This window comes from Triticum urartu, chromosome 5, assembly GCF_003073215.2.
Source record: "Triticum urartu cultivar G1812 chromosome 5, Tu2.1, whole genome shotgun sequence".
In the NCBI taxonomy this organism is placed as follows: Eukaryota; Viridiplantae; Streptophyta; class Magnoliopsida; order Poales; family Poaceae; genus Triticum; species Triticum urartu.
In genome coordinates, this window is record NC_053026.1 from 591,420,008 (window position 1) to 591,436,320 (window position 16,313).

A 16,313-nucleotide genomic window follows, 5' to 3' on the forward strand; every position below is an offset into this window, starting at 1 on the left:
TCAGATGACAGAGCATACTACTACGTGGAGACTGACGACCAAGAGTAGTTAGGAGGCCCCAGGCAGGAGGCCTTCGCCTTCTCGATCTAGTTGACGTTGTTTTACTGGCCTTCTTAAGGAAAACTTGTTCATCTTATGTATGTACTCAGCTATTCTTGCTCCTGCCGACTTATGTATTCGAGCCTTCGTGGCACTGGCTTGTAATATAAAGCTTTATGTTTGAATTTGTGTCTAGAGTTGTGCTATGATATCTTCTCGTGAGTCTCTGGTCTTGATCGTGCGCATTTGCGTGTATGATTAATGCATGATTGAGTCGGAGGCATCACAACAAGACCCTCTACGACGCCATCCGCCACTCCTAAACGTCCACGGAGATGGAGGCCACCGACGTCGCCGAAAAAATGAGGCAGCGCTCCGCATCGATCGAGGAGTCCCATCAGTTGGCAATGCAGAGGGTGGTGGCCGCTAAGAGAGCCGCACGGCTCGCGAAGCAGAACCGCGCCGCACGGTGCATGGCGGGGGTCATCATCATCTCCTCCTCCTCCTCGAATAGTTATACGACGGATGATGACGCTCCGCCTGCCGCTAAAACCTACACCAAGGACATCAGTCACTCCTGAAAACCCCCAGTGGAAGCATCCAGCGAGGAAGTGGTGAAATCCGACCTCTCTCTCTCTCTCTCTTTCTTAGTTTATATCATGATCTATCGTTAGTTAAGTGATTAACTTTGACGAGCCCTTTTGGATCGGATTTTTTTTGCAGGGTCTTTTTGATCGGATTGTAGTAACTTTTAACAGATCCTCTATATCTATGTCAGATTGATATGTTTATATGTTTTATTTATGTCAGATTCCTACGTTCATTCGCTCTAGATAGATACGATAAATTAATGTATTAGTTTATGTATAGTTTGCATGGGTTTGTACGGCTCCGGAAAGGACAAATGGGGTGTTGCTGTGGAGTGGCGCAGATAGGATCTGCCCAGTAACCTCCAGCGGACGCGCTCAAATATGTTCACACGCGTATAGGTAAAGGTAACGACGATTATAGATGCTCTTACATATAACAGACACGGTTTTATATAGCACCATGGTATTTGCCCCGCGAGGCCATGGGCAAAAACACACCACGCACGCGCGCGATCTAGCCAGCCACCTCACCAACCAACTCCAAATTAATCACCCTCGATCAATCACTTTGCCGCACCACCCCCACGTACCACTCTCTCTCGATCCATCACATTGTCACACCGCCGTATGCACCACTCCTTCTCGATCGGTCCATCATGCTCCACTTGAACGCACTACACTTCTATGCGTGCGTACGTGACATTTATACATAACCAATTCCCCAGGCACACCACGTGTGACACGTACTACGTACGTACGTACGCAGCAGCAGCCAGCCATGGTTCTGCCGGCTCGCCGTCGTGGCGCAGTGGCGGTGGCGCTGGTGGCGTGGATGGCAGTTGTTGCTCTGGCGGGCGCCGACTTGGCAGCGGACAGCAAGTTGTGCGCGGAGAAGCTGGCTGTGCTGGCGACGTGCTTGCCCGTCGTGGAGGCGACGGCGACGGTGCGTGCGCGCACGCCGGAGTGCTGCGCCGGGCTCCGGGAAGTTCTGGGTGACAGCAAGAAGTGCCTGTGCGTGCTGACCAATGACCGCGACGACCCGGCCATTGGGATAAAAGTCAACGTCACCCGCGCCATGGACCTCCCCTCCGCCTGCTCCGTCCCCGCCGTCCTCTCCGACTGCCCGAGTACGTACTGCTCATATCCGATCGGCCGGTGCTGCGCCACCGTGCCTGCGTGTATGCTAAATTGCTAACTTTCGTTTGGTAAGGATTTTGACTAGACGAAGCATTAAGAGCAACTCCAATTGGGCGATTCATTTCGTCCGCCCGCGTCCGTTTGGGTCGGCGCGAACAAAAGTGGCGGCCCAACGCGTCGACCCAAACTCAAATCGTGTCCGCCCAGTGTCCACGCCGACCCATTTCCGGCCTAAAATTGCGCCTGGAATGCGTCGTCGCGGACGCGAAGCGAACGCGCCGCGCGTCTCCTCGCCATCCGCCGCGTCCCCATCTGGCGGCCACCCAACCGCCACGGTCAACATAATTTATAACGACCGCCCACCTTGGGCCCACGCGTCAGCGACAGCGGTCGTCCTTTTTTAAGCCGGGCGTGCGGCGGGGCCGTCCTCATCCACTTACCACTCGCCCCACGTCCCCATCTGGCCACCCCTGCCCCCACGCCGGTGACAGCCCTAGCCACCGCCAGCATGGATTTCTTCTCCGGCATCGGCAGCAGCCGCAAGGGAAAAGTCCCCGCCCGCCATTCCCCCTCCCTCCCCGTCCTCCCCGCGCCGGCGCGCGCTCTCCGGCAGAGGCAGCGCATCAACGTGCCGTTGCACCAGGCCGAGTGGCACTGGCACCACCGCGTGCCTCTGCCGTATCCGGACGTGACGCTGCCGCATGACTGGCATTTGGATCCAGAGAGGATCCCAGTGCCGGCGGCGCCGCGGACGGCGAGGGCCCATGCGGAGGAGGTGCGGCGCCGGCGGGCGTTGCTGAAGTCGGAGTAGTGCGCCGACCCGCACTTCGCCGCCGACTCGCCCAACTGGGCTCGATGGTTCGCCTTCGAGCATGAGGAGGCGAGGCGACGGGGCGTCCACGGCGTCGACCACAGCCTGCCGCCGCCCACGCTCGTCGTCCGCGACGAGGACCAGGAGGCCGAGGCCGCCTACCAGGCGGCCATCAAGGAGAGTGAGGAGGAGGAGCGGTGGAGGGAGGCGGACGAGGCGGCTTTCGAGGCTGCCATGGCGGAGGCCATGGCCCTCTCCGCGGCGGGCGACTGCGTCGTCCCGCCGGTGGCCCCGCCGTCCCAGCCCAAAGCCCAGCCGGAGGAGCCGGCCTACCGCGAGCGCTACACCTGGACCGGAGTAGTGCGCGAGTGGGTCAGCGCTCCGCCGATCTGGCTCGGGGCGACGGAGAAGCAGGAGGCGGCCTACCTCGACCACTGGCGCCGCGTTCGGCTGGCCGAGGAGCGCCGGGAGGGTGAGCGTCTGCAGATGCTCGAGCGCGAGGCCGACGAGGAGGCGCGCCAGGCCCAGGCAGCGGCGGCAAAGCCCGACATCGCCGTCGTCTGGAACACGGCGTTCCCCTGGGCCGGCCCTGCGCCGACGTTGATCGACCTCACCGGTCCCGACGCAGACGCCGCCGCCGACGAGGACGCCTAGGGCAGCGCGTCGTCTTGTTTTTAGTTTTTTTATTAATGTAATGTGGACTTCCGCCGGCCTTCGTGGCCGGCTTTTATGTTTAATTAAATGTATTTTTTTTGTTTTCAAACTGCTCGCAATATTTTTTTGGCGCGCCAGCGAAATGAGTCGGGCCAGCGTTGGGCGCTCGGGCCGACCCAAACACAGCGCCGGACGTTTGTGTCAGCCGGACCGACTCAAACGGACAAAAAGCGAACAAAAATGTCGTCCGTTTGGGTCGGCCCGTTGGAGTTGCTCTAATCATGTGTGTGTGGCGCACGCAGAGCTCCTTCACATCTGGCCGGACTCTAAGGAAGCGGATATCTTCAAGCATGCTCCATGCTAAAGAATTTGCCCCTGCTGTGTTAAAGGTTGGCAATAGGGTGCTTCCTTGGCGAGGCAGATATAACACAAGTGCTGGGAAAGTGGCATTGATCAACGCTTGCTTGTCCTCCTTATCAATGTTTTTCATGGGCTTTTACTTACTCTCGGCTGGCACGCACGCTGGCTTTGATAAGCATCGGGGTGCTTTTTTCTGGAATGCGACAGACAATAGGCACAAGTACAAACTTGTCAGGTGGAAACTTATGTGTAGACCCAAAAACCTTGAAGGGTTGGGCATCATAAACACCGCTATCATGAATAAATGCCTCTTGATCAAGTGGTGGTGAAAATTATGACCACTGGAGTTGGTTTTTTGTGGTTCTCTATCCTTAAAGAAAAATATTCCCCTCTTTCTATAGCCCCTTATTTGCCTCTGCTCACAGAGGCTCGCAATTTTGGAAAGATCTTGTTAAAGTTAGACCTCTGTTTTTGGCTCATGTTAAGTTTGTAGTTGGGGACGGGACTTCTGTTCGTTTTTGGCTTGATTGGTGCTATGGAGACTCACCTCTCTCCGTGAGCTTCCCTACACTCGTTTCCTATTTCCCTAATCCGAATATCTCCATCGTGGAGCTCTCTGCGAATAACTGGGACTTAGCCTTCCGGTGCTCCTTATCTCCTGTAGAGTTAGAAGAGTGGCAATGGCTTACTGCCTTCTTCCCTACGCTCTCGGAGAATGTGGACACGGTGGTTTGGCCTCATACCTCTTCTGGTCGCTTTTCGGTCAAGTCTTTATATTCCGAGCTAATTGGTGGGTCCCCCACTAGCAGATTTACTCAGGTTTGGAGGGCTCGCATTCCCTCGTAAGTTAAGATCTTTCTTTGGCAAGCTTTCAGAGGTCGTCTTCCCGCGACGGACCAAATTCGTAAGACGAATTGCCCGGGATCGGAGTTCTGCGCCCTTTATGGTGCCCTAAAAGACACGAATCATATATTTTTTCACTGTGTTTTGGCCAAGTTGGTGTGGAGCTCTGTTAGATCATGGCTCCAGGTATCCTGGGATCCCTCTTCATTCTCTGAGCTTCGGGCCCTTGCTAATTCTTTGGCGGGTGTTACAAAGAGGGTCTTTTGGGTAGGACTTGGAGCGATGTGTTGGTCCTTGTGAACTACTAGAAACAAGTTTACGAACATGTTTTCCCTGCTAAGCCTGCTGACTGCTTATTTAAATCATGTATGTTGTTGCAACAGTGAAGATTATTGACTAAGCCGAAGGACCGGGATGCTCTTGATCTTCTAATGTCTAAAATGCGGTCCTCGATGACTAGTTCTCACTCTCTTGCATATGGAGCCCAACCCGAGCGACCTCGCTCTCGCGAACACGCCCGCGGCGGCGCCGCCGCCGCCCTGATCTCCTACCTCCAGCCTCCCTGCACCTGCTCTGTCCAGATCCGAGATCCTCTCCACGTCCTCTCTCCGCTCGCGTGCTTCTCTTCGCGGAGCGACGCCATGGCTGTTGATCCTCAACCTCGGCCCGCATCCATGTCGGCCGCGATGGCGGCGGCCTCTCCTACCATGCCGTGCGCCGGCTCTCGGCCTCCCGCTGCTTCAGCACCCGCGGCCGCCCTCACCTCCCGTCGCTCCGACCCAGCCATCCATGGGAGGAGGGTGTCCCGCGCGCCCCTCGCCAACGAGGCGACGGCGTCCACGACTTCGACCGCGCCCTTCGCTCCGGCTCCACTTGCTGCTGCCGCCTACAGCCTACCACCGACGACACCGGCAGCGACCCACTCCGGCTCGTACCCGGCCCAGGCAGAGCCCCACTCCGACGTGTCGCCTGCAGCGACCCGGCTTCATCCAGAGCTTGCCTCGCAGACTCATCGGCATGCGTCCAGTTCTTCAATGATGGCGTCCGCTGGTTTGAACTCGGGGCGGCCTGTGTCCTGGGCCTCCCTCGCCGACGAGGACAATTAGGATGATGAAGAAGAGTTGGCTCTGCTGACGCCGCCGGCTTCCAGAAGCCCGGTCCCGACTGCTGACCAAGCTGTTCCATGCGTTGGGCACGAGGAGGAGACGGGTGCTGGATGGCAAGAGGTACTGCCTCGGCGCGGTCGGCGCTGTCAGGCGTCACCAACACCGGCATTTGCTCCTCGTCCCATCCCTGCCTGGCTCCACGGTCAATGTTGTCGATGCCTCGCCCCTGGACACCGTGCGGCAGTTTGCAGAGATCCCTTGCAATGCTCCCGCTGCTTGGAGAATGGACATTGGGTGCGCGGGTGCCACAATCCTTGGCGTCCACTCAGCTCTTTGGCTTGCCTTGTCGCGCCACCACAGTCTAGCCTCAGCACCAAGCATTGTCGAGCTCCAGCTTCTTGTGAGGGTCCGATGAAATCCACGCTCCCCTACAAGGCGCTTCATCGAGGGTCCTGGGCGTCGATTGTTTCTGGGGATGTTGGCTCGGCACACCCCCAACCGATGTGCTGCTGCAGTCCAATTTAGCAACTTAGGCCAAGCTGCTGATGAGTGTTGGGAGTTTTCTGGAGCGGGCGGAGGCGGCCCTGGACAAGCTCTCTCTTGTGTCGGCTACATTGCAGTCAACTCCTACGTCGCGTCCTTCTAGTCAGGTTGATGTTGTTAGTCAAGTTGATGTTGTTGGTGGCTCAGTGGAGAACATGGATGAAGAGCTCTATGGTTGTTTCCCCCCTCGAGTTGGGGACAACTTGTCGTCGATGTCTGCCGCTGTAAGCGAGGCCATCGCCGTGGTCGTCGCCCCTGTGTTGCAGATTATGCCCGAGCTTTAACAACTATGTGCTAGACCTGCTTCGCCCCAGCCGATGGAGCATGTGGAGGTCGTCTCACCTGTGACCCCTGTTGAGGGGCAGGATTCGTCTAGGTCATCTGAACAACTAGAGCCGTCTGAGTCCATCGTGTCAGTGGTATCTGTGACTGATAATGTTGAGGCGGTCAGCATGTTGGCGTCTGATCCTTTGGAGTCCAGCCAGCCGCTCGCCATTGCGGAGCGTGAAGGTTCCGATGTTACAGTCACTCACTCGCATGAGACCATTGCGCAGGTTTCTGTGCGTGACAAGGTCAATGATATTCTCTTCCAGATAGATATTCACAGCTTGCTCAAACGTTTGGAGGCGGCTAGCCCTGGATCTGGCAAGGCAATTGTAGAGGACGCTCTCAGGAGCAAGAGAATGAAGAGTGGCGCCACAAGAAAGGCGTCCGCGGTTGCTTGATGGATGGCCATCAGTCTTTTGGGTTGTCCTTATGGTCTGAGTTGTCAGCGCGAATTTGGTGGTGCCCGTCGTCCTCGGCCATGTTACTCTTGTTGGGTGTTTCTTTGCGATGTAGCAATGTGGGGGTTGGTGGTCGTTATGTGTTGGGTATGGTTGTCGGGTTGATCACATGTTTACGGGGTTGCATACCCCGTGAGTAGTCCACATGTGGTTGGTTTGTATCGGTTTTCGCCCGGTTTTCCGTTGATTAACTGGGCAACTCTCTTCTTCTTAATTAATCGATGAGGCAAATCTTTTGCCTCTGTTTCGAAAAAAAATGCGGCCCTCAGCGTCTTCCTTATCCAGACAGGAGCATGTTGCGTAGTGGCTTTTGCGTCCCTTTTGACTAGTTGCTGGCTATGTCGTTGTTCATCTCTCCGACCTGCGTGCCGTGTGTTGGTCTGGGTGCCATGTATCTCTCTATCTAAAACTCTGGGTGAGCCCGCGTCTGAGGCAACGTTGTGTTCGTTGGTTTGGTTGGTTGTTTGGTTAGGAACACTGCCTGATAGCTTTATTTATAAAGTCAGACGCAATCCTTTTTCTTTAAAAAAGATATCTTCAAGCAGTATGCGATTCACGAGGCCAAACGGAGTAGTTCCCAGTTCAAAACTGTACACGAGTCTTCCTTCTGCAGGATTAATTAGTACTCCTCCGATCTTTTTTAGTTCGCATACAACATTTATCTGAAGTCAAGCTTTATAAAGTTTGACCAACTTTATAAAAAAATACCAATATTCACATAATGTGAAATTAATATCAGTAGATGCGACTTAAATTTTCACATTATACAACTTTAGCATGATAGATGTTGATATTTTTTCATACAAATATGATCAAACTTGATTTTAAACAGTTCTTATATGCAGAGTAAAAAGGAACAGAGGGAGTATATCAGCTTAGAACTGTGAAGGAATCTTCTGTATATAACAGATCGAACTTCGAGCCAAATGCACTCATGTATATAAACTTTCTCGTACCCCGTGGCTGGTTCTGGTTGCAGGGACCACCGGCGCGGTGTCTGGTGAATACTCCCTCCGTTCCTAAATACTTGTCTTTTTAGGCATTTCAACAAGTGACTACATACGGAGCAAAATGAGTGAATCTACACTCTAAAATATGTCTACATACATCCGTATGTAGTAGTCATTCAAAATGTCTAAAAAGACAAATATTTAGGAACGGAGGGAGTACATGATTGTGCTGGGCTGGGCTGCTCTCCTCCCTCTTTGTTCTCATGTATATCAGCACACGACGGTCGTCTTCGCCGTCGTCGTGCCGGCGTTGCTCTCCTCCCTCTTTGTTCTCGGATGATAATATGCTGGATGCAAATGCATCTGCAGAGGGAGCAACCTACTACACACTCGAAGGTGTACGTACGTATGATTGTGCTGGGCTGGGCTGCGTAATATACAACATGGTGGGCCTTAAGTTTGCTGAAACAGAGGGTTTATTGTTTGATTGCTGTGTTATGCTTAAAAAAATATCTATTGCTGTGTCTGTGTGTAGTGAGTGGATTCTCGAAAATAAACATTGATGCTGCAACTTTACTCTAAAAAAAGTTGATGTTGCAAAACTAGCAACTGTCTGGCCAAAATCTCATGTCATAAAGTTGATTAAGACCGAACTCAGTTTCCCCCATTTCAGCTGAATTTTTGTACATTTTGAGTTCCTACTACTAATATTCACAGTGAAATTTCAAATCAAGCACAGGAACTTCCTTTCAGTTCACAAAATCACAAATAAGGATACAATCCAACTCGCCGTTCTAACGACTAAATTAACATCATGCAAGAGAAACACGAATACGTATCATGGGATATTTGCGTGTATTTTCATCAATGTGTGTGAAACAAAGGTCACTCTTCTTGTTTTCCATGATTTCACAATCTGCGATCGAAGCCTGAGAAATGGTCTAACAATTCTGAAGGCAATTCTACAACAATCGGACAGTGGTAGAATAAGCAACAGATGGGACTATGGAGCTTCAGTGTAGTCATGAATCATTTTACACTACCAACAACGGTACAGGGTGAGGGTGGGTACATCAATCGCATACCCATGCCCAAGTTGCCCCCAGACACAAAACCCCACCCATATACCCATGCCAACATGAACAAAAATCTGCTCATGCCCGTACAATCCAGATAACCATATGCCGGATGGGTACAGCTTAGCACTAGCAGTAAACAAAAATATACTTCATCGATAGCAAATTCAAGAGAAAACAGTTATTTAGATTCAATGTCTTCATTAATCCATAGTGGACAAGCTGACAATCACAAACGTGAGTAAATAACCTGACTAAGTTCACACAGCTGATAGCACATAACTTGAAGTAGCCAAGGAGTAAGCACAATTGCGCAAATAGCAGATCTCATTATTGTAACTAGGAAGAGCTAAAGAAGAGCAGCTCCAAGTCCCCACACCATTTCATAGGTGCAAACTGCAGCAGCCCCAGCAGCTCTGAGTCTTTCACTCTTAAGTGATCATTGGATTAGACTAATGGGAAGTCTTTCCCCTTCTTCTTTATAGAATGATACGCACACTCGTGCGTATTCGAGAAAAAATGTCAGATTATCGGGTTGGTTTCGGCATATGCCCGCAGGCATAGAATTGTGCCAATGCCCTGCCCACATGAACAAAAACTTATCCAAACCCAGCCCATGGGTAAAATTGCAAGGAAAGAGAGGACCTATGTTCCGATTCCACCATAGGTGGCCTATGATGGAGAAAGCGGCTACTGCTTGCCACAATGGCACAATCAGACATTGGGGCACATAGTCACAGGAGTAGTAGACATGGGAGCGCTCAACAGGTTGATATGAGAACATTATAACTCCAGCGTACACATTAGAATAATTTTCTAGTAACTATGAAATAACCTTGCGAACTCCCCAAGCTACATGCGGCATAAATTCCACTGCAAACTGTTCTCAACAATCATCTAATAATAAACGTCAAGAACTCTGTTTCATTTTCAAATAGACCATCTCCAGATTCATCATAAATTAAACTTAAGAGCACACACACAGGAACTAGAATCCAGAGACCAAAATGCATAAGCGAGCACCAGCGAAGCCACGTCGACAAAATACATGGGCATAGCATATACAGGACCATATATGCACTAGCAAAGCAATGGGCGTGGAACACATAGGACCATATATGCTCTAACCTGCCAAGTTTAGGGTGTCGATCGTTAATATTGGGAGTCGATGGACTAAACTACTCGTGTCTGCCAAGTTTTTATACCACGGGCATCATTTGCTCATAATGATATAACAAGCCAGCGGAAATAATAACTTGCAATACCTGGACCTGGACATCTTGAATTCTGGACTTACACAAAAGTGGGTAGATCTAACCAAGACAACAAGCATAGAACCATAGCAAGATATCATCGTCAGTCAGATAACAAAAGGTAATATCCGTAGTACCGATAAAATTACCTGAGTTCTAGTTTTTTTATTCCTCTGACTAGCCAAGCCACTTCTAGGCTTCTAGCCAAGAGAGTTCACCTTGTTGCATAAAGAAGAGGAGGCCACGCCATCAAATAGGGATAGGAAAAATCAGAGTTGGTGATAGGGCAGACCTTGTTCAGCTTCTCTGTTTCAGTGCAGAAGGATAGCAACCAGCAAGAACTAGTAGGATTCGATGCCTCGTAGGTAGACAAATACACGATGCCACCCATGATTGCCTTAACCTCCAGTACAGGGTCTTCATCTAAACATGGTACCTCCAATTCACGGATCTCATCCAGCATCGATTTGTCTGTGTCCGGCATCCAATTGTCGACACCCCCTGCGGTGGCTCTCCGGACCCAAACTTTGAGCAGGAGATCAGTTGCCCAGGCGACACACAGCTTTCCATCACTGGTCTCGCCGACCTTGACACCCTTGTAGTTGGGTTGCATATGCGGCGGCGGATCCATCCGGGAGAAGTGCAGTGTCGCGGTGTTCAGCACATGGATATTGTCTGCAGATGCCCAGTAGACACACCCGTTGACAAGCGTACCATTGTCTCTTGCCGTCAGCCGCAGGCTCCCCGCTTCTGGGGAGATCTGCCACGCCCTGCTGTCCGCGGAGAAGACAGCGACCTTCGCTGCTCTCCTTTCCTTGCAGATGCAGAGCAGGCGGAGCGACCGGCGGTCCTCTTGGGAGGTGAGGACGTGGAACTCAACCTCGGCCACTTCGGGGTCTTCGGCGCAGATCTCTGCGTGCGGCGGTGAGAGAAGATGCAGGCGCCGCGTGAGGGGGTCGTAGACGGCCGCCCGCTTGGTGAGCAGGTGGTAGAGAAGCACGTACCCATCGCGGCACTCGGTCATCGACCATCCGGGGCCGTCCACGTATCTGTCTTCCAGTTCGTCTTCGCCTTCTTCTTCTTCCCCTTCGCCTTCACCTTCGCCTTCTTGTTCGTCTTCGGGGACCCGGGTGAGGAAGACGTCGGCGCGGCGGACGGCCGCGGCGTGGTCCGGGTCAGACCGGCGGCGGACGGGCACGAAGGCGGGCATGGCGGGCCCGTAGATGTCGAGGAAGACGCCCAGGAGCGGGGCCGGGTGGAGGTCGCGGAAGCGGCGGCGGAACGCGGGGGACGAACGGACGGCGTGGAGGAAAGTGGGGCAGGTCAGCGCGGCGCGGACGAGGGTCGGGAGGGAGGGCAGGCGGAGCAATACCTCGCGCAGGAGGTCGTCGCCGAGGGCGCATATGGTGGTGGGACTGGATTTCTTCTGCGACGGCGGCAGCTCACTGGAGGCCATGGGGATCGGCGGCTCGGGAGGCCACGGACAATGGGGAATCAGGGGCTGCTCGCTCCTTCCAGAGTTAATGGGAACCACGGACAATGCCACCACTGTACATGTATAAGGCCAACCCCAAAGAATGTCCGCTTCGTCTGCTTTTCATCCGTGTGATATGGCAATGGGATCGTGTCTGTCTTTGGATTTGTGCATGCGTCCGCCATGTACTCAATGCATGGCCTTATTTCGGCCGCATTTCGTCTATTTAAAAATATAATAACAAATATCTAAAATTAAACAGAACAATAGTTACACGTCCGAAATAGTCTTATTACAACCCAATTGAATTAAAAATAATATTAAGTAGTCTTATTATAATCCAATTGAAAATTGATTGCACGAAAAGAAATTAAACTGATAGATAGATCTATTAGTTGCCAATGTAAGTCCACGTATGCTCAACCAAGTCATCTTGAAGCTGGACATGAGTATGTCAAACACGCAATTTCCGATGAAATTCGACAAACTGTTCAAAGGTTGTAGGAGGTGGATGCTTAGACTTAACATTTTCACCCTGAAAATCAAACCATTGGTCATAGATGCTATCATCGCGCTTATCCTCCACGATCATGTTGTGTATGATCAAACAAACAGTCATCACCTCCGAAAGCTTCTTCGTGCTCCATGCCAATGCAGGGTTACGAACGATACCCCACCGAGACTGAAGCACACCGAAGGCACACTCCACATCCTTCCTAGCACTCTCATGCATTTGGGCAAACCTTTGTTTCTCTTCTTGCGGATTGGGTATGGTCTTCACAAGAGTGGACCACTAAGGATATGTACCATCAACTAGGTAATATCTCTTGTTGTAATGGTGACCATTGACCTCAAAGTTAATCTTCAGGGAGTGGCCTTCTGCAAGCCTTGCAAACACCGAAGACCGCTGAAGAACAATAATATCATTCTAAGAACCAGTCATGCCGAAGAAAGAATGTCATATCTAGAGATCTTGTGAATCCACATCTTCGAGTATAACAGTGGCACCTTTCACATGCCCCTTGTACTGCCCCTGCCAAGCAAATGGACAGTTCTTCCACTTAAAGTGCATACAATTTATACTATCAAGTATGCCCGGAAAGCCCCACTTGGCATTGATTGCCAACAATCTCTCTGTATCAGCGGTAGTTGGCTCTTTGAGGTACTCAGGGTCAAATACTTCCACCACGGCCATGCAAAAACTATACATTGAGAGGAGACATGTGGACTCACTCATATGAACATACTCATCCACAAGATCATCATGAATTCCATATGCAAGCATGCGGATAGCCGCAGTGCATTTCTGGTATGAAGAGAAACCAAGCGTGCCTAGGGCATCCTCTTTGCACTCAAAGTATGGGTCATGCACGACCACTTTCTCGCGAATACGATTAAACACATGTCTTCTCATTCAGAATTGGCGATGAAATTGATGTAGCCTGAAGAGTGCATCATCCTTAAAGTAATCTACATAGAGAAGGGTGTGGCTTTTCTCCCTATTGCGGTTCAAGGCCAGAGCATGGCCGGGGATTGATCCCCTGAACCAAGGCCGCTTCCTACTAATGTGTTCATGTACGATCAACGCAGCCACTAGCTCTTCATCATCCGAGGATGAATCATCCGATGAAAAAATGAAGTTGTGAAAGAAAAACTCATCACCGCTATCCATTGTACCTTGTGAGCAAACCGTCGAACGCCCTGCGGTCGTGCTGGAGGCACACGTCTTTCTCCCCTCACAGGAAGCAAAGCAAGGTTTTGGGGGTCAGTGGTGCTGGTGGCCGCCCTGCCGCAATGAACGGCCTGCCGAAAGAGGTTGGGAACGACGGGCGATGCCGGCAGCCGTAGTTTCTCTCCCACCGGCAACAAGGAGAACGCCGGCAAAATGCTTTCCAGAACGCCTAACAGTGGTGCAGAGTGGGTACATCAATCTCATGCCCATGCTCAAGTTGCTCACGGATACAACCCCCCCTCCCCCCCCCCCATACCCATGCCAACATGCAAAAAAGAATAACTTCTCATGCCCGTATCCACCAGGTACCCATCTAGTACTCCCTCCGTTCCGATTTACTCCTCGTGGTTTTAGTTCAAAACTAAAACCACGACGAGTAAATCGGAACGGAGGGAGTAATAGCTTAGCAGTGCACGACATTATAACTTTGTGATAACAAATTCATGAGAAAATGGTTATTTAAATTCAGTTTTCTTCATATACATCCATAGTGGACAAGCTGACAATCACAAACGTAAGATTAATAACATGACAGTTCACACAACTGATAGGCGCATGACATGAAGTAGCCAAGAAGTAAGCGCAATTGCGCAAATAGCAGTACCCATTATTGTAACTAGCCAACTAGGAGGTGCTAAAGAACAGCAGCTCCAAGTCTCTAGTATAGCACTTCGTAGGTGCAATCTGCAGCAACCCCAGCAGCTCTGAGCGACGGAGCCTTTCACTCTCCGGTGATAAAATCGCCCGAGTTCTAATCTTTATTCCTCTTAGTCAAAGCCCCTTCGAGTCCAGAGTTCACCTTACGGCCTACCAGAACAGGAGGCCATGCCATGACGTAGGGGTAGCAAGATTTATCAACAGAGTAAGTGATAGGGCAGACCTTCTTCAGCTCCTCTGTTTGAGTGCAGAAGGATAGCAGCCAGGTAGAATCTCCTCCACCATAGGATCGTTGGTCCAAGGACAGATACACAGTGCCACTGATGATAGCGGCAACCTCTATAGAGCCTTCATCCACGTTCTGTAATTTGAGCTTACCATTCGCATGCGGCACCGGAAATGTGGTGTCCAGCATCCATCTGTCGGCACCGTCGGCGGCGGCTCTCCGGACCCAAACTTCAAGGGTGAGATCAGCTAGCCGGGCCACGCAGGGCTTCCCATCGCTGCTCTCACCAACGATCTTGAAAGTCTGTCCCCAATCCCACACATCATTAAGCGGCGGCAGATCGATCTGGGAGAAGTGCAGTGTTGCGGTGTTCAGCACGTGGAGATCACTTCCGCTTGAGCATGCCCAATAAACTGACCCATTCACCAGCGTGCCATTCACAATTGGGCCATTGTATACAAGGAACTGCTTCAGGTTCCCCACCTTCGGGAAGATCTGCCACTCCATGCTGCCCGGCGAGAAGACGGCGACCTGCGCTGCCCTCATTTCCTTGGAGATGCACACGACGCGGAACGACCGGGGGTCCTCTTCGGGGGTGACCACGACGAACTCAGGTTCGGCGTCTTCGCGGGTCTCAACGGGCGGCGCGCGGAGGAGATGCAGGCGCCGTGTGAGCGGGTCGTAGACGGCCGCCCGCTTGGTGCTCCGGCTGACGAGAACCACGTACCCGTCGCGGCATGAGGTCATCGACCACCCGGGGCTTTTGTATCCGCCTTCGAATTCACTTTCTTCGTCGCCGTCGCCGTCGCCGCCTTCGCTTTCGTCTTCGTGTACACGTGTGAGGGAAACGTCGGCGCCGCGGACGGCAGCGGCATGGTCCGGGTCGTCGGACCCCTCGTCTTCAACGTCGGGGACGCGGGTGAGGAAGACTTCGGCGCCGCGGACGGCGGCGGTGTGGTCTGGATCGGACCAGTGGCGGTTAGGCACGAAGGCGGGCATGGCGGAGTCGTAGATGTCGAGGAAGACGCCCAGGAGCGGGGCCGGGTGGAGGTCGCGGAAGCGGCGGCGGAACGAGGGGGACGAGCGGACGGCTCGGAGGAAGGCGGGGCAGGTGAGGGCTGCTCGGACGAGGCTCGGGAGGGAGGGCAGGCGGAGGAACACCTCGCACAGAAGGTCGTCTCCGAGGCCGCATATGGTGGTGGGAGCGGCTGGTGCGGATTTCATGTTGGACGACGGCGGCGGCTCACTGCAGGCTATGGCGATCGCCGGCGGCAGTTCGGGAGGCCACGGGAAGATATGAGTGTGATTGCTCTAGTTCAAGAAAGAAATGGGACACGGACATTATGTAGGGCCGCCCCACCAATGAGGTCCAGAAGGAATGTGAGAAGTCGGCCCAGCATGCAAAGCCGGAAGAGAGAAAGGCACGACATTATTGTTCAGTTATCCTTATCTCAAGATTCTACTCTCTCCGTTCCTAAATATTTGTCTTTTTGGAGGGACTTCAACAAGTGACTACATACGAAGCAAAATGAGCAAATCTACACTTTAAAATATGTCTACATGCATCCGTATATTATGTTCATTTAAAATGCGTAGAAAGATAAATATTTGGGAACGGAGGGAGTAAAAAATATATTCTTTATCTCAAACCCCTCAAAAAAAGTTATCCTTATCTCAAAAGTGAAATGATTCTTTTTATATATAAAAAAGGGGAAATGGTTTTATGAGAGCAGCGATTCGGTGATCAACTCATCTGCACCCTCAATGAAGAAACAAATTCAAAACAAATACTAAAATTGAAAAAAAACTATTTTTTCCATTGTAGATAATTTGGCACGTGAGGTCCGCTCCAAACTATTTTTTCCATGGTTTGAGTGGGGGTTTAGCGATGTGGTGGAGGGAGCATCTTCAAGTCACTGTTTGACCTTGGTGCCAATATTTCCTGGATGTGGAAGTAGGTTGGGAAGGCAAAACCTGTAGGATCACTGGATTCTACAGTGAGCCCGATGTGGAGCATAGGAAGAAATCATGGAACGCTCTTCGATACCTGAGAAGACAAGATGAGTTACCATGGCTG

The 16,313-nt window shown here is 51.8% G+C and overlaps 3 protein-coding genes across 3 annotated transcripts; 1 reads left to right on the plus strand and 2 right to left on the minus strand.

Annotated features, from left to right (window-relative positions):
* Positions 1 to 1,407: 1,407 nt before the first annotated feature.
* On the plus strand, positions 1,408 to 3,595 carry LOC125507489 (non-specific lipid transfer protein GPI-anchored 14-like). The gene is made up of 2 exons (XM_048672057.1): positions 1,408 to 1,756; positions 3,534 to 3,595. Exons 1-2 carry the CDS (start codon positions 1,408 to 1,410, stop codon positions 3,593 to 3,595), a joined length of 411 nt encoding a protein of 136 aa, XP_048528014.1.
* A 6,531-nt stretch (positions 3,596 to 10,126) lies between these two features.
* LOC125511031 lies at positions 10,127 to 11,703 on the minus strand. The gene has a single exon (XM_048676314.1). It carries the CDS (start codon positions 11,601 to 11,603, stop codon positions 10,362 to 10,364), a length of 1,242 nt encoding a protein of 413 aa, XP_048532271.1. The 5' UTR covers positions 11,604 to 11,703; the 3' UTR covers positions 10,127 to 10,361.
* A 2,076-nt stretch (positions 11,704 to 13,779) lies between these two features.
* LOC125511032 lies at positions 13,780 to 15,600 on the minus strand. The gene has a single exon (XM_048676315.1). It carries the CDS (start codon positions 15,458 to 15,460, stop codon positions 14,105 to 14,107), a length of 1,356 nt encoding a protein of 451 aa, XP_048532272.1. The 5' UTR covers positions 15,461 to 15,600; the 3' UTR covers positions 13,780 to 14,104.
* Between the last annotated feature and the right edge of the window lie 713 nt (positions 15,601 to 16,313).

Excerpts from the sequence above, each read along its gene's own strand:
- LOC125507489 (XM_048672057.1), top strand. The coding sequence starts at position 1,408 with ATGGTTCTGCCGGCTCGCCGTCGTGGCGCAGTGGCGGTGGCGCTGGTG. Across the intron at positions 1,757-3,533 it reads CGTCCTCTCCGACTGCCCGA|AGCTCCTTCACATCTGGCCG; the intron begins GTACGTACTGCT and ends TGGCGCACGCAG.
- LOC125511031 (XM_048676314.1), bottom strand. The coding sequence starts at position 11,603 with ATGGCCTCCAGTGAGCTGCCGCCGTCGCAGAAGAAATCCAGTCCCACC.
- LOC125511032 (XM_048676315.1), bottom strand. The coding sequence starts at position 15,460 with ATGAAATCCGCACCAGCCGCTCCCACCACCATATGCGGCCTCGGAGAC.